General features: G+C 40.6%; 2 protein-coding genes across 2 annotated transcripts in view; both read left to right on the top strand.

Moving 5' to 3' along the window:
• The window catches only part of CD82 (CD82 molecule), a 346,751-nt gene that overhangs the window by 36,626 nt on the left and 283,769 nt on the right, over positions 1-26,356 (top strand). The window lies entirely within an intron of this gene.
• EXT2 (exostosin glycosyltransferase 2) overlaps positions 1-26,356 on the top strand; it is a 93,028-nt gene that overhangs the window by 44,607 nt on the left and 22,065 nt on the right. The window contains exon 9 of the mRNA XM_069857904.1: positions 15,057-15,246. Within this exon, the coding sequence (XP_069714005.1) occupies positions 15,057-15,246 (190 nt within the window). The remainder of the gene's footprint in view (positions 1-15,056; positions 15,247-26,356) is intronic.

The raw sequence follows: 26,356 nt of genomic DNA, 5'->3' as shown, positions 1-26,356 counted from the left end.
AAGCTGGGTAAGAGTAATCATAGAAACATAGAATGATTTGGGTTGGAAGGGACCTTAAAGATCATCCAGTTCCACCTCCTCCCCTGCCATGGGCAGCCCAGGATACAGTTGGCTTTCTGGGCTGCAAGCACACATTGCCAGCTGATGCCAAGTTTCTCATCCACCAGCACCCCCATCCTTCTCTTCAGACCTGCTCTCAATCCCTCTTCCTTCCAGCCTGTATCTGTGCTTGGAACTGCCCTGACCCAGGTGCAGGACCTCGCACTTGGCCTTGTTGAACTTCATGAGGTTTGCACAGGCCCACCTCTCAAGCCTGTCCAGGTATCTCTGCATGGCATCCCTTCTCTCCAGCATTTTGATCTTGCTGCACAGCTTGATGTTGTCGGCAAACTTGTTGAGGACGCACGCAATCCTACTGTTCATGTCTGTAACGAAGATGTTAAACAAACCTCTACTAGAAACCTATGATCTAGTTGCCATCACAGAAACTTGTTGGGACGAATGCCAAGACTGGAGTGTGCCTATCGATGGGTATAGGCTGTTCAGAAAGGACAGACCAGGAAAGAGGGGTGGAGGCGTTGCCCTCTATATCAGGAAAGGGATAGAATGTGAAGAGCTGTCATTGAAGAGTAGCCACAAATAGGTTGAAAACATGTGGGTCAGAATAAAAGACCGAGGAACCAATGGGAACCTTGTGGTTGGTGTATACTACAGGCCACCTGATCAAGGAGAGCCAATCGATGAAGCCTTCTTCCTCCAGTTACAGGACTAGAGGACTTCAGCCACCATGCAATATGCTGGAAAAGTAACAGGGCAAGCTGTAGGCAATCCAGGAGGCTCCTGGAGTGCATTGAAGATAATTTCTTAGTCCAGCTAATAGAGACCTCCACCCGAGGGGATGCAATACTGGACCTGATGGTCACTAGTACAAGTGAATTCATCAGTGACATTAGGATTGGAGGCAGCCTGAGCTGCAGTGATCAACACTGGTGGAGTTCAAGGTCCTGAGGGATATGGGACAGGTGAGGAGTATAGTCAGGACCCTAAATTTCAGGAAAGCAGACTTGCAACTCTGCAAGGAGTTACTCAGTATGACCCCCTGGGACATGGTCCTCGGGGACAATGGAGCAGAACAGAGCTGGCAAATATTTAAGATGCTTTCCATGAAGCACAAGAGCGCTCAGTCCCCAAATGTAGGAAATCAGGCAGGAAAGGGAAGAGACCAGAGTGGCTGAGTTGAGACTTCCAGGTCAAACTCAGGAACAAGAGGGAACTGCACAGGCAGTGCAAGCAGGGACAGGAAACCTGGGAAGTGTATAGGGATGTCGCCCAGTTGTGTAGGGATGAGGTCAGGAAGGCCAAGGCGCAGCTGGAACTGAACTTGGCAAGGGATGTGAAAGCCAACAAGAAGGGCTGGTACATCAATCAGAAGAGGAAGATTAAAGAGAACGTACCCCCACTGATGTTTGAAAATGGAGACCTCATGTCAACAGACAAGGAGAAGGCTGAGGTACTTAACAACTTTTTTGCCTCAGTCTTCCCTGACAGCCACTCTCCTCACCTCTCCTGGGTCATGGGGTAACAAGATGGTGACCAGGGGGGTAAACCCCCTCCCACTGTAGAGGAGGATCAGGTTCATGACCACCTGAGGAACCGGAACATATCTAAGTCTATGGGACCTGATGAGATGCATCCCAGAGTCCTGAAGGATTTGGCTGATGTGGTTGCCAAGCCACTGTCTATGATATTTGAAAAGTCATGGCAATCAGGAGAAGTCCCTGGTGACTGGAGGAAGGATAACATTGCGCCTGTTTTTAAAAAGGGTAGAAAAGACAACCCTGAGAATACTGACCTGTCTGCCTCACCTCTGTGCCTTGGAAGATGATGGAACAGATCCTCCTAGAAGACATGCTAAAGCATATCGGGGATGAGGTGGTCATGAATGGCAGCCAGCATGGCTTCACTAGGGGCAAGTCCTGTATGACCAACTTAGTGGCTTTCTATGATGGGGTTACCACAGCAGTGGACACGGGTAAACCAACGGATGTGATCTCTCTGGACTTCTGTAAAGCCTTTGACACAGTCCCCCACAACATCCTCCTCTAAATTGGAGAGATATGGATTTGATGGGTGAACAATTTGGTGGATAAGAAACTGGTTGGATGGTCATATTCAGAGAGTAGTGGTCAATGGCTCAAAGTCCAGGTGGAGATCAGTGACAAGTGATGTCCCTCGGGGGTCTGTACTGGGACCAGTGCTGTGTAATGTCTTCCTCAATGATATAGACAGTGAGATTGAGTGCATCCTCAGCAAGTTTGTAGATTACACCAAGCTGAGCGATGCAGTTGCCACATGGGAAGGATGGGTTGTCATCCAGAGGGAACTGGACAGGCTGGAGAAGTGAGCCTGTGAGAACCTCATGAGGTTCAACAAGGCCAAGTGGAGGGTCCTGCACCTGCATCAGGGAAATCCCCAATTTTAATACAGGATGGGGGATGGTGTGATTGAGAGCTGCCCTGCGGGGAAGGATATGGGGTGGCTGGTTGATGAGAAGCTTGACATGAGCTGGCAATGTGTGCTTGCAACCCAGAAGTCCAACCATATCCTAGGCTGCATCAAAAGAAGCGTGGCCAGCTGGTCGAGAGAGGTAATTCTGCCCCTCTATTCCTCTTTTGTGAGACCTAATCTGGAGTACTGTGTCCAGCTCTGGAATGATCAACATGAGAAGGATATGGAGCCATTGGAATGGGTCCAGAGGAGAGCTACGAAGATGATCAGAGGGCTGGAGCACGTCCCATACAAGGACAGGTTGAGAGAGCTGGGCTTGTTCAGCCTAGAGAAGAGAAGGCTCCGAGGAGATCTTATAGCAACCTTCCAATACCTGAAAGGGGCTACAAGAAAGCTGGGGAGGAACTGTTTACAAAGGCTTGTACTGATAGGACTAGGGACAATGAGCATAAACTGGAGAGGGGCAGATTTAGACTAGACATAAGGAAGAATTTCTTCACCATGAGGGTGGTGAGGCACTGGCACAGGTTGCCCAGGGAAGCTGTGGCCGCTCCATCCCTGGAGGTGTTCAAGGCCAGGTTGGATGGGGCCTTGGGCAGGCTGGTATAGCGGGAGGTGTCCCTGCCCATGGCAGGGGGGTTGGAACTGGGTGGCCTTTAAGGTCCCTTCCAACCCAAACTATTCTATGATTCTCTGAATGTTCTCCTGTACTGGAAGCACATCCATGTCTGGGGAAGCTAATCTTGCTATGCTAAATACTTAAGTAATCTTACTCAACAAGCAAGTTTTTGGTTTGTTTTTGTTTTTTGGTTTTTTTTTTGTTTCAGTAGATACTTGAAAAATTATTTATATTAGTTATTCAACCTAGAGGTTCTTGACCAGAAGGTTTATGACATAAGACATGCAACATACAGAACAGAACTCTGAAACTGTGGAGGAACACAGAACAACAATACCATGCTGAAGCAGTGCAAGGAGTAAGCAGTAATATTGTATCAATGTGCAGTTGCAGAGAAAAGTTAGAAGGCTGACTGCAATTAGACAGGCTGGAATTTGTCCAGGACGTTGGAGTTAACACCTCATATTCGTGCCTCTCTCATGCCACGAATGGTCAGTTCCTTGGTGGTTTTTATGTCTCAGTTGAAAGAATTTGCTGTTTATTTTAGTCTATGCAAACTGCTTAATATGTGTATGAATTTATTTCTTGCTTCAATATGAAACAGCAATATCATTAGAAGTTTCTTTATGGGCTGTGTAAGCTCCATATTAGCCGGCAACACAGAATGCCTGTGACCTTTTCTCACAGGGTCAGTTAAAGAAAATAGAATTCAGACTAGAAGCTGTTCAAGAGCCGTTTTATTTGTAGAACAGCAGTACGCAATCCTGTGATATCTTTAACTGGGAATTTTGATAGCTGCTCTGAGCGTGTATGGAAATCCGTCTGTGAAGCTTTTTTTTAAGGCAGCTAATACTGTTTGGTTTTGATCTTTGTGTTTTCATTTAAAGCAAATAACCTTCTCCAATTTATGTTTGAGATTTTTTTTTCTATTAATCTATTTTGTCACTTTTTGGTGAGAGCATATTGCCGTTGTGGTCTGTAGAGGAGCACATTTTTCAGGACTCAGCTAATTTCTGACTTCAGACAATTTAGGTGATGATATATACATTATCTTCTAGTACGTTTAAGAAGTCAATAAACTTAATAATAGTTATTTTAAATATTTTGATGTTTTGGGGTTTTTTGGGGGGGGGTTGTTTGCTTGTTTGTTTTTTAAATAATTTTGTTATTAAGAATTCCATAGTTGCTGTCTACTTGTCAGGGGAATAATGATTACTTGAGCCTGTGGGTGTATCTCATAGAAGCTCATGCCTAATGGCCACTCATAACAGTGTTACAATCTCTAGTAAGACTGGATGACACATTATAGTTGGAAAACAGGTACATATTTGTGTTTGAGGTAGCAGAAGATGTCAACTGTATCCTCTAACTCTGCTAAGAAGACAAAATAACTAAATATGACTTGAATGTGTTCCTCATTGACAAGAAAACTGCTCTGTTCTTCTCTTAATAAACTCCAAGACTGAAGCATTTAAAGCAAATTATTTCAGGTTGGCCCTAGTGCCAGGATATTGATAACTTAAAATGAAGCACCTGTGAGGTGGCATTAATACTACAGTGAAATGTGTGAGTATCTGGGTGCTATAGATTTTTGTTACTGGCTAGAGCTGTATCTCCAGAACTTGCCATGTGTGTTCTGCTTTCAAGCTTGATTGGCTCAGCATCCAGTTCTCCTAGTTGCAGTGGTTGTTCCTTGTGATGTTGTGGTTAGTAAAGATTAAATGCTCTTCTATATACTCTTGTTCCAGTTATGTAGTTTAGGCAGGAATGTGGAGTTGCAAAAGAATACACAGAAGCTGTAAGAAGGTTAGCAGAAGGTGCAGAGGTGCAATCACCATTTGAAAGCAAGGGGCTTACTGCCTAATTAGCCAGTGGTTTTTTTTAATCACTACAAAGCTGTTAATAGAGCTCAGATCCCTGTGCTCTAAATAGAGAGGTTTTGAAAATGAGAGCATGGATTTCCCTATGGAATATTTATACAGAAGAGGCCAGCTTTAATGGGTTTATGAGCTTACTTCCTAGGACAAATGCACCTTTCTAACAGAAAGAAGAACTTGCTGTCTGTGCAAGATTGTTATGCAAAGGACAGTCCTTAGCTAGAGAGAATCCTTGGCCATGGTTGCTTTCCTATTTGTTTCCTTGCTTTAAATTTCCTTTTCTTTGTGTGCTTATAGAGTTTAATTTTACTTAGTATGTCACTAGTATCCTGAGAAATAACAGAAAAATAGAGCTGGGTAAATTGATCTGTTATTAATAGTTTTGCTGCTCAATTGTTACAGCTGCTGAGGTGTATAGTAAAACAGTAAAAACATTCTGCTTTTGCAGTTAGGGTAGCACATAACCCTCCAAGGCGCACATTTTGCTCTGTGTTTTGTTGAGCTACTGCAGCCTCATGAGTTTGTGTCCAGTTTTAGGATTTATCATCTCAATTTTAATCTATTTCCTTTGATTTTGTGTAGTACTGCCTTTTATTATTTTGATTGTAGTATACTAGAATTGAATCGATTTTGAGATTGCAAACAATTAGCAGATTACAGCCTGTAAGTATGCTCGATAAAAGAGATTTTTAGGACCCTCAAATATTCGATTAAGTAAGTTTGTAACAGCAGCACCTATGAAAAGAGAGCTGCGTCTTTTACAAAAGGCCTCCTCAAGCTTGATGTAACTTGCAAAGTAGAATTGGTAGCTACTTATGGATATTTTCTGAACATTTTCTCTTTGCTTTATTTTGAATGCTGATACTTCAAATTAGGAGTTAGTACATATCTGTAACCATAATGATTATTCTCTTTTCAGCAAAATTACGTTAATATTTGTATCAGAGAGGGTGGCCATTACCTTGGAGAGTCAGCAAGAAAATGATATTTGGGCATTTAAAATCAGTAAGGTATGCTTATGGCTAGATCTGCATATAGATAAGCTTTATTCCCGTTCCCCAGATACTCCTCAGGTCTCAACAGAAAGAAACACCTTATGTCAAGTCTGTAGTTTCCCAAACATTTTAAACCACTACAAGCAGATACTGTTGCCAAAAGAAGCAGTCTTGCATTCTTCCACAGTTGGATGATGGTTTCCCTCTGGAAGTGCTACCTTCTTATTTCCTAGTTCACTTGGGGTGGATTAACAGAAACAATTTTCCTCACTTAAACTTACTCAGGGGAAGGAAATAAAAGGGGGGGACTAGGTGTCTGGAAGGTGCTTTTTTGATGTTAGTTTGCCTTATATTGGCTCAAAATATTAGTGAGTCTGTTGCCTGAGTATCTTCACCATAGCGTGGATACAGCAGCAGTGCAGGAAGGTGTTCATCCAGTAGAAGGGAGTTTCAGGTACACAGAAGATAAATGCATATGCAGTTAATTCCATACTGAGAGCATTACGTTGTAGAAGTGATCTAAGAGTTTTATGTGCTTGTATGGGTTGACTGAAGGCTGTTGGCCTTTTCTAAAGAAATAAAGTATGTTATAAAAGGGATTGTTTTCCTACTTGTCCGCTATCTTGTTGAGGAAATGGAAAACTAGTAGCATATAACATGCTAATATGTTGCAGAATAATACTTTTGGTAAAAATACACTACAAGATATTTCCTCCTTTTAATGAAGAGGGGTAAATAATGATTTTGGGGCCTGAAATTCATTCCTGGACTACTTCAGTCCTTTATGTCTCCGACAGTCTTTTGCTGCAAGCGTGAGAGTTTAATACTTTTTGTATTTGTTGGCCCAGCCACTATGCATTAGGCAGGGGCAATCAGTTATGTCCAAGTCAGCCAGAAAATGATTGCTTCTGGAGTGTACATTGTGACGGTGATGACTTTGGGCTGTATTAGAACTAATGACCTGGATTTGAAATGTAATTTGTTGTCTTCAATGAAGTACTTTGATATGCTCTAATGTATGTAAACTACTTTCTCATTTGAGCTTCTTTGTAGATTACTTCAATTCCTTTCTTAATTTGCCTCACCGCTAGCTAACATACATGAGTTTCTAAAAAATAGTTTTTTTTCCTTATTTCTCTAGTTGGTTTTGTTGAAATCCTTTCAAGCCTGTTTATAATGTAGACCTATAAAACATTAGTGGGGTTTTTTTGTCAAGGCTTGCTTTTGAGCTTTGACCTTGGATGACACAGACCATAGTTTAATAATCACTTGAGAATATCACTATGCTGAACAACAAACATACCAGATTTCATTTCTCCCAGTGAGGCAGAAAACACCACCATAGTCTGGTTGAAACTAAAATACCCAAATTAAATTAATGCTAAAAATGCTGTTCACCTAACAAAGCCTAAGTAGGATGTTCATTTACAGAATACTTTGTGAGCTTCTATCAGTTACCAGGCAGTTAATATTGTTAAACAATATAAATATTTCTAAGCTGTTTGAGTACTATTTCACAGCCCTAAGCTCCAGATAATACCACTGTCGGAACTGTACCATCCTGGTACCATTCCTCACCTTCCAAGCAAATATTAACATACACTTTTTTATTTTTACCTTTGAATGGCAACGACCTAGCCCTTTTCTGGTCAGTGCACAACTGGTATTTTTAACATTGAACAATATTAGTTCCTGAATCAACTCAGTGAAATTTTGCTTTATTTACTGTGTTTGAAGATAGGCGTTCGTTCTTATACTAAATAAATTGCAGCTTATCCATAATTTTTTCCAGTGTTGATGTTATGGACAAGTTGAATATATCACATGTATGCAACTATAAATATTGATTATTTTGTGTGTGTAAGACATGAAAATTAACAGTTAGATATTTAACCTACACAAAAGATATGTTAAGGTCTTTTGTCCAATTTCAGATTATGTCTTACCCTGTTTTTCTTCTGTCAGGAGCTGCTACATTGACTTATACCAAGGGAGGAAAAAAAACCTACAGAAAAACACGAATCCTTTCCTTTCTTAGTTCCGTGTTTCTCTTTCAAATAATTTGAATATTCTTATTAAGCTTATAATGCTATAATAATCTTATTACAAAAGAATGGCAATAAAACTGATGGAGAAATTCCAAAAAGCATATGTGTTATGGCAGCTGTAAATATGAACTCAGATCTTGATAACTCCCCTTGCTGCAAATCTATTCCTTGACACATTATTGAAATTCAGTCATTGAAGAGGTGAGCCTGAAGCAAAGTTATTATATCAAAAAATATGTTCAGCCAGTAGATTCTATCAGAAGGACTCAGAGACCTGATTACATTTAAGCAGCTAAACAAAATAAAAGATGCCGAGTAACATAGTGTTACAGTTATGTGATGTATTCTGGCAGTCAAAAATCATGATTCATGACATTATCAGATTTTATCACTCAAGAAGGAGTAGGTAGAAACCCCTGCGTGACTTGTGGCCAAAATGTTTTTGAGGAGGGTGTATGATCTTCATCGAAACATGAAATGGTGGCCACTGCAAGTTGGCTTGTGATTTTTCAGAGTCTAAGCACTGTGATTGGATCTGGAGAAGTACAGAGGGTTTGCCCTATGACCACTTGAGGATGGGAAGCATGATGAAATACTTTCTCAAAGTATTCAATAGAAACTTATCATGAATAATTGAAACCATACTGAGATTAGGCTGATACTCAAAACAACCCAGCTAAAAAAGCCTTCCTTACCCACATATATACCTGCTTTAATTACATGTATAGAACTGCTTAGCAGCTGAACGTTTTAAGTTCAATATACTATTGTCCTTATTTCTCTGCTTTTCAAAGACAGTGAGTTGTTGTTGTTCAAACTATGTGGTTTCACTAATATGTTGGTTACATGCCGAGTCTAGATGTTGAAAATAAAATACACAGGGAGGAAATCCCACTATCTTGTTCATGGGAGCAATGAAATTTTATTCACTGTTGACTGAGTGTTGCTGAATTTTCCCATTAAACGATGGCTGGGAAATACTTGACTCTCTTCTATAATATAGGATATCTCACACAGCCTTGTTTTCCTAGAGACTGTTCTGTGATGCAGTTTGTCTGCTGTGTCTTACTTCAGGTCTCTTTTAATGGTACACATTGTACCCTCGAATTAGAAGTTTTGGGGTAGGGCCTTGTCTTAGTTATGTCTAGTATTTTGGCAATACCCTTGAGGCCCTGTTGCTTTTATAAACATTGTCCAATTCTTAGTCGTATTCTATTCATTGACATCCTGTAGTTCTCATCTATCTCATTTCTGTATCCTGCTAAGAACGGTCTGTTTAAAACTTCTCTGCTAACTTGAACCTGAAGAATTCCCATGAAGTCCAACCTTAGGCATCACACGTAATGAAAATTCAACTGCCTTGATATCTTGTCCTTAAAGTATTAACTTCTCCTAAAGTAGAATCAAGTTGTTTTTAATGGCTGAGAGGGAGAGCAGTATTTGATATATTTATAATAAGGAAAGTGCCTTATTTCTAAGCCATTATTACACGTCCACATTTGTGGAAACGATGTGTAGGACAGCTGCAGCAGTCTGAATCCTTCCCTGTATAAATACCCATTCCTGAATTCTTCTCTTTCCCCACCTTCAGGTTATCCCTAAGTTTACACTGTTGTTGAAGTCCCACTGCTTTGGCTTTTCATGTGAACTGCAAAGAGCTGTCAGGCAATTGAGACCTAAGTGACATGAGATTACTCTTAGGAAACTAGGATTTGAACTTGCTGCTTTCTGGTCATAAAAATCGTTCACAGCGAATAACCTGTTAATCTTAGATTAGTTATCCTGGTTCCTGGGAGGGCAGGGTTGGAGGGTTGTCTTATCCATAGCTGAGTATCAGTCCATTGTCAAAGAAAGGTGATGGATGATCAATCCACTGTTGCTGCTTGCTCCTCTCTCTGAGAGTGAAAGTTCCTGTGAATTTCCATGAAAAGCATTTAATAAAGATGGGACTGGAGCAAATCTTCCTTCACCACTTGGTTTCTTCACCAGTGACTGGGAGAACCCATCCTTACCTATGTCATTATCCTTTTCATGCTTCGCTGCTATAATGGAGATTTAATTAGGTTGCTGTTGAATTAATTGCCTGTATGGTTTGCTTTTTCTAGGCAGAAATCTGGAAAACTTGAGCAAATTATGGAGGCTTGAATTTGCCCGATTTCCTGCAGAAAGTGGGGTCAATAGGTCTCAGACTGTAGACACACTTTTTAGGCAGGCAGCAGGGGTGTTGGCCCTTAATGGCACTTGAGAGATGCTTAATTGCCTTCTGAAATGTTTTTTCTCAAATGAGAGGCTTGGTTCTCCCTTCCATTAGTGTGTGTCTACAGGCTTCTCCCTCCTCCTGTCATCCTTTAGTAGATGCATGAGCAAAAACATCTCAAAAATCTATGTTATAACCAGCAACTGAGAATTTTCATGCCTTTCTGAAAGTAGCAAATTTGGAATTTAAGTAATGTATCTAAACTTTAGGTTTCTAAGAGAAAGCAGGACAATACTTTAGGGTTGTATGCATGTGGTCGCAAACATGCATCTGTACTTTCTTCTTTAAGAACCTAAAATAGTCTTAGATGGTAGGAAGGAATAATAATTTTCCAAGGATTTTATACCAAGTTATTTATTAGTAAATGCTCTGACCAGAGAGAAAAAGTTGCTACATAAACTTTAAGTGGAAGTCATAAATTTAGGTGGCAGTGCTCACCCGTAAGCAGTAAATGCAGCATTGTCTGTAGATTACCAGTTATTTCTTCTTGTAGGGCAGAAGCTGAAGATTTTCTTGGCACTCTACTGACTATCACGTTAAACCTCTGCTTTAAATATTAATGAAAAGAGGTTTCTGAAAGTTGTTTTAAGAAGCTGCTCAACATTTCAAGGGTCATTTGGGTAATAGCAGTCTTTGGTGGGGGCTGTGTGGAAATGAGTCTGTAAAGCTTTAATGAGATGGATTATGCTCTGTAACGTTTAGATTGTGATTTGCTCTGGGAATTATTGTAGCTGGAGCAAAATCAGAGGGCTGTCACCATCTGCCACCAGTTGTCTTGTAAAATTAGCAAAAATAAACGTAAAAGCTTTAACTTTAGAGAATGTAATAGTGTGAAAGCAGATTTCTCTCTGCACTTATCAGTTACTAAAGTAATGGATATTTAGTTTCTGGATTACTGAGTGTAGTCATCTGCTGTCACAGTAGCCATGTCCCTTCTATGAACCAAAGTTCCTTATTATGCTGTTAGTATTTCCACATTATCCTATTACTCCTCTTGGGTAAAAACTAGAACTATGCATTTTCTATTAGAAACCTCACAAACAATTTGTGCTGCTTGTACCAGACTTGACAAAGTATGTGTAGCTGAAGGTTAGTCCATCTTCTCAGCTACTGGAAGAAGGTAGTATTGCTAATCCTTGCCTGGAACATATGGACCATCCTGGATATAACAATGTGCTAATGCTGTGCTTATTTAAGTGTCTCTTTAACCTCATGTATTTCTTCCCACTTGAGTCTTGATGTGTTTGTAGAAGGAAATCATTCATATCATACTTTTTTCTCCTTTGCCAAAATGATCAAAATGTTGTGATCTCTTTTGATAAACAGGCGCTCTGTTCTCCTCATCCTTGAAGTTATTCTAGAAGTATCTAACCACTAAACACAAGGAGTATGATTGTTGAGTGTATGAAGTAACCCGAAGACCAAATAAGGAAATGGAAAATTGCAGTTTCCTGCAATATGAGCTGATAACTTTTTAATACTTGCTTTCCTCCTGATACATGCAGCCTTATGGTATGAGTTTAGCTGGATATCCTCACAGCGTTTCTCTAAACTGACGGCAGTTACTAACCTCTTATGAGTGTTCGTAGTTTTTACAGCCTAGGACTCAAGACTTCTCTGTGAAACAGCATCACTTGGTTTCTGCTTTCCCAAATCACCTTTTCACCTCATCTCAAAAGATCTTGTTTTTCCCTTTGCTTCTTTGTCCAACCCCTGCTCAGAAGAGCAGCTGGAATGGAAAAGTTGAGACTGAAATGCTGGCACTTTCATTCCTGTCAAATCATAGAATCATAGAATAACCAGGTTGGAAGAGACCCACCGAATCATCGAGTCCAACCATTCCTATCAAACACTAAACCATGCCCCTTAGTACCTCGTCCACCCGTGCCTTAAACACCTCCAGGGAAGGTGACTCAACCACCTCCCTGGGCAGCCTGTTCCAGTGCCCAATGACCCTCTCTGTGAAGAATTTTTTCCTAATGTCCAGCCTAAATCTCCCCTGGCGGAGCTTGAGGCCATTCCCTCTTGTCCTGTCCCCTGTCACTTGGGAGAAGAGGCCAGCACTCTCCTCTCTACGACCTTCTTTCAGGCAGCTGTAGAGAGGAATAAGGTCTCCCCTCAGCCTCCTCTTCTCCAGGCTAAACAACCCCAGCTGTCTCAGCCGCTCCTTGTAAGACCTGTTCTCCAGCCCCCTCACCAGCTTTGTTGCTCTTCTCTGGACACACTCCAGAGCCTCAACATCCTTCTTGTGGTGAGGGGCCCAGAACTGAACACAGTATTCGAGGAGCGGTCTCACCAGTGCCAAGTACAGAGGGAGCACAACCTCCCTGGACCTGCTGGTCACACCGTTTCTGATACAAGCCAAGATGCCATTGGCCTTCTTGGCCTCCTGGGCACACTGCTGGCTCACGTTCAGTTGGTTGTCAACCAACACCCCCAGGTCCCTCTCCTCCAGGCAGCTTTTTAGCCAGACATCTCCTAGTCTGTAGCACTGCATAGGGTTGTTGTGCCCCAAGTGCAGGACCCAGCATTTGGCCTTGTTAAACCTCATGGCATTGGACTCTGCCCAGCGCTCCAGCCTGTTTAGATCCTTTTGCAGAGACTCCCTACTCTCCAGCAGATCGGCACTTCCACCCACCTTAGTGCCATCCACAAACTTGCTAAGGGTGCTCTCAATGCCTTCATCCAGGTCATTGATAAAGACATTGAACAGGGCTGGACCCAGCACTGAGCCCCGGGGAACCCCACTTGTAACTGGCCTCCAGCTGGGGTTAACTCCATTTACCACCAGTCTCTGAGCCCGGCCATCCAACCAGTTTTCCACCCAGGAGAGTGTGTGCCTGTCCAGGCCAGAGGCTGACAGTTTCTGAAGCAGAATGCTGTGAGAAACTGTGTCAAAGGCTTTACTGATGTCCAAGAAGACTACATCCACAGCCTTTCCCTCATCCAGTAGTCGAGTCACTTTATCATAGAAGGCGATCAGGTTAGTCTGGCAAGACCTGCCTTTCGTGAACCCATGTTGGCTGGGCCTGATCACCCAGTTCTCTTGCATGTGCTTCATGATAGCACTCAAGATCACCTGTTCCATGACTTTCCCTGGCACTGAGGTCAGACTGACAGGCCGGTAGTTCCCTTGATCCTCCCTGCAACCCTTCTTGTAGATGGGCACAACATCAGCCAGCCTCCAGTCCAGTGGAACTTCTCCAGTCTTCCAGGACTGTTGGAAGATGATGGAAAGGGGTTTGGCAATGACATCCGCCAGCTCCTTCAATACCCTTGGGTGGATCCCATCCAGCCCCATAGACTTGTGGGTGTCTAGCTGGGCAAGCAAGGCTCTAATCACTTCCTCGAATCTTGGGAGCTTCATTCTGCTCCTCTGACTCCTGGGTTTGTATACAGAGGGAACAACTTTCTTTACAGTTAAAGACTGAGGCAAAGAAGACATCAAGTACCTCAGCCTTTTCCTCATCCTCTGTCACTGTTGTTCCTTCTGCATCCTATAGGGACTGTATGGTCTCCCTAGTCCTCCTTTTATTGTTAATATATTTATAGAAAGATTTTTAATTATCTTTCACAGACTTTGCCAATTTGGTTTCTAGTTGGGCCTTAGCCCTCCTGATTTTTTCCCTGCACGATCTCACTTCCCTCCTGTAGTCCACCCGAGATGCCTGTCCCTTCTTCCAAAGCTCATAAACATTTCTTCTCTTTTTGATATCTCTCAAGATCTCCCTGCTCAACCAAGCTGGTTTTTTCCCCTGCCGGCTCTTTTTCCGGAACATGGGGATGGCTTTCTCCTCAGCTGCTAGGGTTTCCTTTTTGAAGAGCTCCCAGCCCTTGTGGGCTCCCTTGCCCTTAAGGACTGTCTCCCATGGGACTTTGCCAACCAGCCTTCTCAACAGTCCGAGGTCTGCCCTCTGGAAGTTTAATGCGACTGTCCTGCTAACCACCCAATGGTCCCTCCACTGCTTCCTCTGCCACCTTGTTGGCTCCAAAGGAGGTTGGCATGTTCAGTGAGAATCTAGCTGGCTGTCTTGTCTTTTGCCAGCTGATCTGGCTTCTTTACCTTGGCAGTCTATTGAAGTAAGACCTTTAAAGTCTATAAAGAGATACCGTAGTTAAAATTAATGAGGAGCTGATAACACCGAAATTCATCTTTGCATCTCATGTCCCCCCCTTTTTTTTTTAATGCAGTAGATGTTGATTTTGCCATTAAACATACACAGTTTTGTGGAATCTGGTACATTATTCCTCTTAGTGCCTGCTTTTGCAGGCACTAAAAACTTGGGTACGCATTTTATTCTAAGTTAATGTTTTTGCTGCATTGCTTTTGTTTTTGTCAACTATTTTTCACTTCTGAAATTGCAGTGTGGATTAAGTTTCTCTCTGTTTATTGAATCATCAAAATAAATATAAATGTCTTGAAATAGTGGTTATTAAGTGAGAATTGAGTCATGCTGGCTGGGTTCAAAATTCGCCGTGGTTTTTCTTCTCCACAATCCATCTGCCTCTTCCATTTTATTTTTTTTTTTACCTAATCCCTCTTTGTTTGCAACATTGCAGCTAGGCAAAAATGAAATTGAATTAAGAAGGAGGTTGGAATAAAGATTTTAAGAAATTGCTGAGTCTTCTTTTGCCAGAATTGGAGGATCAACTTGTTTGATCTGAGCAGATTCCAAACCTGATGTGTTACTCCCTACTGTAATTATTTGTGTTAATCAAATTGTATTCTTGCTTTCTTGTTTTCCTTCACAGAAATGGAGCAGTGTGAACAACCCACTCTTCCTTCCACTGATCCCACCTCAGTCCCAAGGTTTCACAGCCATAGTTCTGACCTATGACCGGGTGGAAAGCCTTTTCCGAGTCATCACGGAGGTGTCTAAAGTGCCTAGTCTGTCCAAATTGTTAGTTGTCTGGAACAACCAGAATAAGAATCCACCTGAAGGTAAGACCCCATGGTAGCTGTGGTTGAAGAGGGTGAGACTGGGAGTAGCATGCCTGTTGGCACCTGTTACAAAATGACCTCCCTTCTGCTTTGTTAATATGTCTCCAAAAACTATTTTACAGTTGCTTGCAAAATGATAAATTTGGATTTTATTGGTGACAATGTTTTTTGAAAGTGTAGTAAGAAAAGGCTCTGTAGATTAAAGAAAAAAGCATACCAGTGGCTGTGCTGCTGACTTCTGAATCAAAGGTAACAGATGTAATAATTACAGAAACATTTCTGTCTTTAACTTTATTTTGGGGACTGGTAAGGAGAGACCCATCTTTGATTTTTAAGTGCTTGGCTTTATTTCTGTATAGATGCTTTCTCGATGCAGTGAATACTAGTTCTGCTGGACTGTTTTTTAGGGCAAATATGATTTAAAGCAGCAAAGTAGTTTGAATACTTTGAGCTATATAATAAGTGAGTATTTTAACTGATGAAATGAAAACTTGGGATGTACTGGGTGTCTGAAAAGAAGTTCCTACTCCACCAAAATGTCTTGTGAAAATGCTATAGGATATATAACGTATATAGACTAAGACGGCCTGCCTACTTTTAAATATTTGTTTCCAACACACATGATACTGTTGCTCTTTATAGTCTTTGTGAGTGAGTCTGGTGAAGTCTGCACAAATATTTTATTCAGTTGTTAATTAATATATTAATATATTATGTACAATATATTCTATTTATTATATTATATTAATAGATATTAATTAATATATAGTTATTCAGATATTAATTCTTTAATGGAAATTTTTCCCGGAGGAGGGGTTTCTAGGAGATACTGTCCTCACAATAACAGGTTCCAAATGTTGCTGGAACATCTTCCATTAGTATCAGTGAGTCTGTTATTGAGGTAGGGGCCCGAGCATTTTGGTTTTCGTAGCCCGTTGTAGAAGGCAGAGCCTGCTGGACCTTCCATCTGTACCCATCTCTCCTTCCTGCTGGATGACAGCCGGCCTTGAGCATCATGGCTCCTGGTGAAGAGGCTCGGTGCTGCTGAGCAAGTGGGGACACTTAGCTCCTGCCCTGTGTAGCTTCCCCAGGCATGAAGGCTTCAGTTCGAGTGTAGTGCTGGGTGTGCAGCCAGGGACGCGGGTCGTGGTGTTTCAGCTCCAGAATTTCTGGAACATGTGCAGCATCATATGTGCCTTACTGTGGAAGAAGAGCAGAGCTGTCTGTTAATGTGCATTAGCATTTGCTTCCCTAATTTTTGCAGTAAAGAATGTAAACACTTATTTTCTTGGTTGCTGTTGTATCCCAGGCTATGGTGGTCTTGGTAGTCTCTGCCTTTTTATCAGTTACCGGGGCAGTCACAGCCCGATAAGCTTCTCAGTCACTGTCAAGCACCACCTATCATGTTTTCTACAAGTTAAAGAATCTGCTTGATAATGTTTTTTTTTACAAGCTTGATTAATCTTAATACGTGTCATGTGTGAGGTATTTAGTTTAATCTACCTGGTTCTATTTCACTTTTCAAGTCAGGCTTCTGCTGCTCTTCCCAGTGGGAACTGCAGGTGGACAGGGAGACATGAAAGCACCTGCATAAGGCATGTCCTCTAGTGGCCAAATGCACAGAGCAGCCGTGCAATCACTGGATAAAGAATATTATCTTTGTTTTTAACTTTTCTTAAAGTATCACACACGTGAAACTTATTGACCTCAAGGCTATCTCCTGAGTTGGTTTAAATTGGCATGGCTGCATGGGTTTCAGAGAAGCTCTGTCAAATCTGATCAGCTGATCAGTTGTTCAAGGCCAGATTGGATGGGCCTTGGGCAGCCTGGTCTAGCAGGAGGTCTCCCTGCCCATGGCAGGGGGTTTGGAACTGGATGATCTTTAAGGTCCCTTCCAACCTAAACTGTTCTATGGTTCTATATTTTAAATTTTTTTAATTCATGGTTGTTGTAAAATGAGGGCACATTCACATACCTTTTCCCAAATGATTTAAATATCTGGATTTTTAGAAGATTTGGTTTCAAAAAGTATGTTAATCATAGAATAATTTGGGTTGGAAGGGACCGTAATGATCATCTATTTCTACCTCCGCTGCAATAGGCAGGGACACATCCCACTAGATCAGGCTGCCTAAGGCCCCATCCAACCTGACCTTGAACACTTCCAGGGATGGGGCATCCAGAACTTGCTTGGGCAACTTGTTTCAGTGCCTCACCACTCTCGTGGTGAAGAAATTTCTCCTTGTGTCTAGTCTAAATCTGTCCCTGTCCAATTTAAAGCCATTCCCCCTAGTCCTATCACTGCATGCCTTTGTAAACAGTCCCTCCGCAGCTCTCTCCAATATGACTCCAATGTGAAATCAGTGCTGTAAATCTCTAAATTAATTTGTTTAATTTTATGTAGCTGAGTTGTGCTTTGCTGACACAGGTATTTGCTGGCCTGGCATGCTGGTGTGCTGTATCCCCTCATGCCAGGACCTCAGTCTCAGGCTGCTCAGCCCTTATAGCATTTTCAAATCCAACGTCCTAATCCCATGTTTCTCCATCTCCTTCCATTTAACACTGCTGCACACGCCATGGCTGTTGTCTTCCACCAGCTGCCTTTTTCCCCAGCCCCAAGCTTAATGCCTCATGAGACCATACACTTACACTTCTCCTGGGTCCTCAGCTGAAAGCGTAGGTCCTGACATTGGTGAATTCCTTTACAAAATCACCATGGAGCAAATGGAAGAGCCAGGAGGCATTGCCCCATATAAAAGAAGGCAGCTCGCCTTGGTCTGTGGTAATCCTCTGCAGTGGCAGACAGCTGCTCCAACACTCTTTGTTTTATTTCTGTGTGTATTGCTTTGTAGGACGAGCTGCTTCTGAGTTCCAAACACTAACACTAAAGTCCTGAGCATTCTTCTGGGCAATTTAAGCGTCCTCTTCTCATTCTTGATTAAATATTGTAGATATAGTAGCTGTAAATAAGTTTGCTTCCCATATACTGTGCATATGAATTTGTCGTTGTCATCTGAAAATGTGGTGATTTTGTGGGAGAATACATCTTCAAATAAATGCTATGATTGGAGGTACAGAACCTTGTAGGTTCTTCTGTTTCCTGTAGCTAATGAAGCTTGTTGCTAGGACTCCTTGCTTTATAATTCTGTTTCCAGAGGCTTCAGCTTCTGCTGTTTTCTACTCTTCCGAGTTAGGTGCTGCATAGCAGCAATATACAATGTAAAAACTAGCCCTGACCACTTGTCTCCATTTGCCATCTTCTAAGGGCTTCTCAGAACCAAGCTATTGCTACCATTTGCATGCTTCGTTTGCCATTTTGGCAACTTGCTCCAGTTTAAAACAGAGTAGCTTTACTGTTTGTTTTAAAAAGTGTTCTGTATTACTGCTGTGCTAAACACCTCGAGTTTAGTGGTTTATTAAACGTTTTGCAGTCCTTTTAGTGTAGAGAAGTATTGTATATAAATTGATAATAACTGGAATTTTTGCAGTAATGCTTAGTGTTATATTCAGTTATGTGAGCACTGTGAATGCAGGTGTGTTTAACCCAGATGGATTGTTTCCACATTTCCCTTGAGTGAGTCTGAGATACAGGAGACTCAAAGCAAATAGATCATTAAAATGATCTTTTTTTGCTGAATTGTTCTATTAATCTGGAATTTGAAAATTCTTGAAAATTAAAGTGTGTTTAATTTTGTTCTGCCTCAACTGCCACTAAGTCATAAAATTGTGTTTTGTGTTTTTTTAAAAAAAGTAAGCCTTTGCCTGTAGAGCTTGAAATTGTGGATTTGCGAGCACATTTGAGAGCATAGGCAGTTTTGCCCTTATGTTAGCCTGAACGCTGCATTGAAGCAAATAACTATTTGCTTCTATTGTCTGTTGCCCCTTTGTTGCTGTTATAACCATTGTAATCTTGGCCTATGGCTGGAGAGAGCTCTGTTTGATTAAGTGAATTTGTTTTATTCCAGATCTGTGCAGGGCATTCCACTTGGCTCTTCAGCCAGTCTCTCCTTCAATCTGGCTGTTAGTGATCCTAATCCTTGGACTTCAAAGCTTCTGCTGTTTATAGCCTGTTAAAGCCAGGAAGTTTCTGATGGATTAGAGCAAGGAATGAGTTTGAAGTTTGTAGTGTGCACCACTGTCACTGATAAAGTCTGGTTTATTACCCTACAGTAGTATCTGCACTTCTATGGCTATTTGCTTTTAATTGATTATAGTAGAGCTGAGGCGCTTTAGCTCCTTAAGCATCAGGTGCTGTATTTCCTGGTCATTGCCATGAAAGGGACACTTTGGTACAGAAGCAGATCTTTCCTTTTGTCTTGCAACCCTTTGTGTGTTTGTTTTAGTTTGCACGTGTAAGTGGGCTGGGTGAAGGACATCACAGTTGTCTTCTGTAGTGATTGTCTGGTGAAGTGAGAACTGGATTTAGGTCTCCTGAGATGTAGCTGGTGTAGCACCACACATGTACAACATGCTCCTTTATCTCTTCTGTCAATATCAGAAAAATATTATAATTGAAAATTACATTGTTATCACAGCAATACATATAGGAAATGGAAGGATGCTGTCACTAGGAGTGAAAAGTTTTGAAGTAAATGCAAATTCTAAAAATGATGTTGTTGAGAGTATTGGGTGTTTTTAAAAATGAATCTTTATGTACTTGTAATAATGTCTTTGTGTAATGAAACTCGGCAAACTCAGGACTGAAGAGGAAATATTCTATTCCAAATATTGTACAGAATTTAAGATGCTGCACCCCTCAGCAAATACATTCCATAAGAAAAATATCCTTCAGTGCTTATACTGAGCATTTAATAAAGTTTGAGTATAGGTGTTTATTTGTCAGCATGACCTAAATATGAACTTTATGGTGATTTTTAGCATACAAATGACAAGGCTGAATTTCAGTCACTCTGCTATCAGTACTGCTGAGCATCCCTCAGTGCAGGTAAGAGGCTGCAGCTCATCTCAGTTGCTGCGCTGTGGAATGGTAACAGGTATTGTGAGTGTGCAAGGTGTATGGAAAGTAAACTCCTTGCAGATCTGGACCTGTTGAGGCAGAGGCAACTCTGGTATGACTGACAATTTGTTTATCACATTGGCTGATACTAAATAAAGTAAACAGCTAAGAGGGCAACTGATTAAATGAACACCTGACTGGAAGGGTTTCATCCAAACAACATGAAGTATAAAATTGGAGAACAAGTAGCTACGTGTGTATAGGCTGGGAATCAGTAGCAGTTTAAAGACTGTTTTTCCCTTTGTTCTGTGAGTTTGCAAAGACCACTCTCTTAATTCGAAATGAGTGCAAGTCTTAGCTTATCACTCTGTTTCCTTTAGAATCAGTGAGAAGAAACAAGCACCTCCATCTAGCCTGCAGGAGGTATTTATTTTAGAGTGAACTAAATCATCCCTCCAGAAGTACCCCTTTTTCCTCCACTGAGTATGAAGGAAACACAAGGTGCCTAGTACAAGTTTAAATGACTGATCTTAATTGTCTGTCTGCTCTGAGTTCCTGTCTGCTGTGTTGGCAGCACCGTACGCCGCTGTGTGTCAGCTCAGAACGGAACTACTATAAAGGTGATCATCATTGATTTTCTTAATTTGTTAAATAAAACAAAGTTACAGACACAGTCTTGGGTTTGGGGTTTTTTTTTTGTGTTGGACCTCGTATCTATGTATCCTGGCTATGTAACCAGTTGTAATAATCAATAGAAACTGTTTATAACCATTTTACAACTTTAGAAACTGGGGCACACAGACCTCTTCACCATCACTTAATAAATCAGCTTCAGGGCAAGGAAGAGATTTAAGAAGGTCCTGTGCTTTGGCCTTTATTTTGCCTAGCTGGACCTACTGCCTTCCCATACTTTCTGTTTGAGAGATATCATAGACGTAGGTACGCTTAAAGGAATGAAAACTTTACACTGTATTTTGAGGTCGTTGCTGGATCTGTGCACCAAAGTAGGAACACTATGCTGTGGCTGAGACTGGAAACCAGTGTTCTAATTTTTTTTGAACTCAAAATATGAGCAGTCTCTTAGGAAAAAAATGCAACTGCAACAGACAAATGTGTGCAAATATTTTGAAATTTTCAGAGTGCGTATGATGCTAAAAACATTGGATTTTATATGTGAAATAGAAAATATCATGTAAAATTATGATTTTAGTCTGGAGCCTTATAACCTTATAGAATCTATTGCTGATCTTAAGTGCTCTCTAGTTTTAGAGGGTGTGTTCTCTGCTCTGTGTCTTTGGCTGAGTTTTGCATATATTCTCAGTCATACAGGGTATTCATGAAGCCTGTCAACCCAGCAGTAATGTCATCAGGCCCATGACTGCATGGGTAATACTGATAAAAAAAATTAAAAGCCTTGAAGTACTTAGGAATTTTTTTTCTCACTCATTCTGCGTCCATTAAAATAAACATTGTGGTCCAAGTGTCTGCTGCTGGGAATATTTGTGTAGACGGGATGTTTTTTTCATTTTCTCCATCAGACAAATGCTTCCCTTTAATCTGTATTTGTCTAAATTGCTACTTCTGAAATTCAGGAAAATAGCCTGTGGTAGAAGTTTTCACCAACTTTTCATCACCTTTGTTTCAGACAGTTGAACAAACCATTTTGTCTGCAACATGAAGTGATAATGGTAGTGGTTCCTGGAGCTAAGTTGCTGATAAACTTGGAATAAGATACAGACTGTAAGACTTATGGGTGTTAATGCAATAATCATCTGTGCATTTCAGTTTGATGCTATTAATTGACAACATTGATATAAAAAACTGCGGATAAGGAACTCAGGTATCCTATGGATTATTATATCTGAACAAAGTGAAGAAAATGCCATTTTCCTTGATCCGCTAGAGAAGTAATTCATGATGGTTTTTGAGTTCCGTGAACCATCTCATGAACATTTTGTAGTGTTATTTCCAAAGAAAGTCTAGAAGTTTAGCTTAACAAACCGCACTAAACAAAACCAGGCTCTAAATAATGTCCTAGAAACCAATAATCAATTTTATGATATGTAAGAGGAGTTCTTTGAGTTACTCTAGACCAGGATAAACATTGTAATGTAAATAGAGAACACTTCTTTTGAACAGGTAGTTGTAAGTTGAAGCAGTCAAAAAGTCTGTCCAGGTATTTCCAGTCAGCCATTATTGAAGAAATTGTGGTAATAAATAGATGTAACATGATTTGGTGTTCCTGACAGTTTTTGAAACTTCAGAGTCCAGCTAAGTTCTGCCATTCAGATTCTGAGACTGAAAAATTACTTGTTAGGCTTCCATCGTCCGTGTTCAATTAGCCTAATTCATACGAACTACTATAGATGGATTAGAATGAGCATCAAATAAAAGATTTTATAAAGGATCAGGTGTGAGAGTTGACCATGGTTCATGGGATTCTGTGCAGGTACATACAGAGGAGCATGTTTAGAGGTATTTTCTGCCAGTTTTTATTGATCTTGATCTACGTTCTACAACTTCTGGAAAGGTTTTTTCTTTTCACAGTTCCAAGTGGGCTCTGTAGAAGTTGTGGGAAGTCTGAGCTTAATATGAATTATTGCTCTGGTGCCAGGTTATTAGCAGTCCTGGGATGTTCCTAGCTGTTTTTACAGTAAAATAAGGGAAGCATATTTGTATGAATCATCAAAATGTGATTATTTTAGCCAATAAGTGTATTCTTATTTAATTTTAATTTGCCTTATTGTTCTTAATACTGGCAAACATTCAGTTCTTACCATCAAGAATGTACACTGTATTTCTTGCTGTTCCTCATTATCCTTACCTGCTACTTCCTATTCTAAATGCAACAAACTATCCGCGTTTAAGTATTGCTTGTTATTTTTCAACTTAATACTACTTAGAATGAGCATCCAAGAATGGTGGTTAACTCTGTACAGCAGCTCTATTGATTCTCACTTTCCCTGGGTTGAATGTTGAAATGAGGAGTGGATGATTAATAACTAGAGCAAGTGATTTCCTATATAGATAGGCTTCTGTGTGCCTGCGAGAAACATAATAACGCATCTGCTGCTAAAGGACACCTACAGATGCTATTAACTTCCTAGTTTTTCAGAAGCAAGAGTGCAGAGAATGATTCTATTTAACAACATGACGGTGTGATTTCTCTTATCAAAGAGGTAATACATTCCATAGAAATATTACTCTCTGTTTTTAATGATCCCTCTTTTATGTATGATTTAATAATTCATTTAGAGCTGAGAAAGAGGGCTGGACATTAGACTAAGAATTCGTGTTTAGACTAAGAATTCGTGTTTATGTATAAGCATTTTACAAGCTTATGTTATCTACCTTTTTGTTACAAACATCTGATAGCAAGTCTGGGGAGGTGTGGAAAGTAAAAGGGCTTCTTGGCATGAGAAGTTTTTCCTTTAGGTATGATCAAGTTGCCCCTCTCTCATTATTGTCCTCCTTTTTCTTCCTTATGTCTTTCCTGTAATTCACTGGGAAACGTAGCTGAGAAATGCGTATTTCAAGGTGGGGGGGAGTTACTACTCTTCTATGTATGAGTATCTTCTATGTATTTTAAATGGGAAAGTAATCATGGCATGGTTTTGATCCTGCAGTTTGTGGATATCACCTTGAAATCATGTTTGAAATATTCACTGTGAGATGCAGACTTGCAGATGATGATGGGATTGTGGGCTGACCAGAAATACAGCCACATATGTGGTAGCTGGGGCTTGTAAGCTGTTAGAAGCTGTGTTTGAAATTTGGTAAACTGTTGATTTTGAAGTTAGAAGACCACATGCTGTTTTCTGTGGGCAGCTTCTGCAATCAGTGCATCAGGAGTCTTGAAAAGCACAAAGTGCCAAGAAGACTTACACAAGAAGTGCCAAGTCTTGTTGCCAAAGAGCAAGCATACGTGTTATTCAAACACTCTTCTCTTGTAATTATTTCTGTGCTATGTGTGATAGGAGGTGCCTGTCATTCTCCTCAGACTCTGTATATACATAGACTTTTATATGCTCCAGAGAGATTTATTTTGGTGTTTCACCTCTGTCTTCTGCTGCACCACAGAAAGGCCTTCCTGGTTTTAGAGGTAGTAAGAATAGTTCCCGATCCATACGTGCATCTTTACTTCTATATTCTTAAAGGTTCTCATGCTTTCTCGTAAGACTTCATCTGCCTTCTGTTCTTGGGCTTCTTTTGTTTTTGTCATACTCTGTTAAATGATGCTGTACTCTCTTATGGGAAGAATAAAGCATGCACTTTTACCTTGGTTATAATAGAGTCTACTGAACTGAAAATTTCCCCCGTATGTGTTTTGCTGCTGCTGAGGTTTCTCATAACTTTCCAAGCAATATCTGAAAATACAGAGTGTACTATTACAGAAGTGGCAGACCCTGTCTCAGACATCTCTTTAAGCCATATTCCTTCAATGTGTGAAAAAGAAAAATACAAATACTCGTGCTTGTTTCTTTTTTAAATAAGCATTGACAGTTTTAACCCTCCTGATGGATTCTAAAACTTTGACTTCTGGATTATGTGTTGTCTTTTTTTGTTGACTATATTTCTTCTGGTGTTCCTGCAGCAGGGGTAATTTTGAAAGCTTGGATCTCTGAGTGAAGCCTGTTCTCCTTTGTGATAGTCATTTTTGCCCAGTCTGCCAAAGTGGCTACCCAGGTGTCATCGTGTTGTGATATCTTCCATGTGCTTCCATCTCTAATAGGTACAGCAACCTTCAGTATCAGATCAGCCTCGAGGCAGCACGTAGTCTTATTCATTCTTTCATTTTTGTGTGTTGCAGAGTAACTGGTGCCTTAATGTCTTATACAGAGTTTCTTCAGAAGGGTAATATTTTCCATTCATTCGTTTAAGTTCAAATTCAGAAACTTAGTATTATGTTTCTGAAAGCACACGTTTTTTATAATAACGTACCTCTTTTTGAGAACTGGTCATTTTGAGAGACTTTTGAAGACCTTAGTAAATCATGTGGGTTTAGCAGGATTTACTGATATCAAAGTTGCATCCTGATTATAATTAGATTACACCTTCAGTTTTCATACATTTTTCATTACTTTTTCTTCTGTTAACCTATTTTTATGCAAGTGGCATATCTGTTATTAAGCTATCAAACAGTTGTTTTTCCACAGAGCTAGTAGTTTGAAGTGTCTATGCTTACTTGATTTTTTGAATTATTATTTTTCAATCCTAGTGACTTTTCAGTTTCAGTTTTTGTTTCAGATCTTTGTTGCAATTTCATTGTCGTGTGTGTGTGTAGGTAGCAGACATGAAAGGAAGAAAAGCCTGAATATAAGAGTACTTAACGTATAAAAGTTAGACTTTGTGGATACTTATCAATACAAATTTCCCACCACGTAGGTACCAATGGCAGTTTTGTTTGGTATTGAAACACTTGTGACAGTGGAGTCTTTTGGGGATCTAGCAGGTTGCTTAAAATTATTTGATACCAATATTGGGATTATAATTGGATAATTATAGGCAATTAAGCCTAATTAAGTAGTTTACAAATGTTAAAAAATCTTCAGGATTAAGTGATAAACGTTAAACAGTCTTCAGGAGGCCAATGATATGTGTCATTGTGAGGTACCTGTAACTGTCTTACAAATACGGATACGTGCCTGTTGCACAGTAAACCAGTAAGCAGTGAGTTGTCTTGACACTCATTTGCAACAAAGAGTTCCAGTCACTCACTTTTACTGCCTCCTGAGGTCAGGATGACTAGTGAGATGAAAATTTTGGAATTTCAGGGGTGTCGTGCTGGAATGGTTGTTTTAGATTATGGTTTGAGCAGGGGGTTTCAAAGACCTTACAATGCTGAGAATAAAATGAGTTTATTGTGCTGTAATTGGAATCCGTGGCTCTTGAACATTTTTGTTGTGGCTCCAAGCACTTGCTGTATCTCCCCAGCTGCAGACTGACTGTGGCTTCCATTGGAGCCCATCAGTAGCATGGGTGAAGCCTTCTGACTGACTACTAGTCAATATTGTAAGCCACTGAAGTGTGCATCGATGTTCAGGGTGATACTTCTTGTGCTCTATGAGAAGGAAAAGAGGTGAGGAAAACTGGACAAGAACCAGCATACAGGTCAAACATGTATGCATACATAGCCCTGATCATAGATACAGG

This window comes from Phaenicophaeus curvirostris, chromosome 5, assembly GCF_032191515.1.
Source record: "Phaenicophaeus curvirostris isolate KB17595 chromosome 5, BPBGC_Pcur_1.0, whole genome shotgun sequence".
Taxonomy (NCBI): Eukaryota; Metazoa; Chordata; class Aves; order Cuculiformes; family Cuculidae; genus Phaenicophaeus; species Phaenicophaeus curvirostris.
This window is presented reverse-complemented; position numbering and strand designations above follow the sequence as displayed.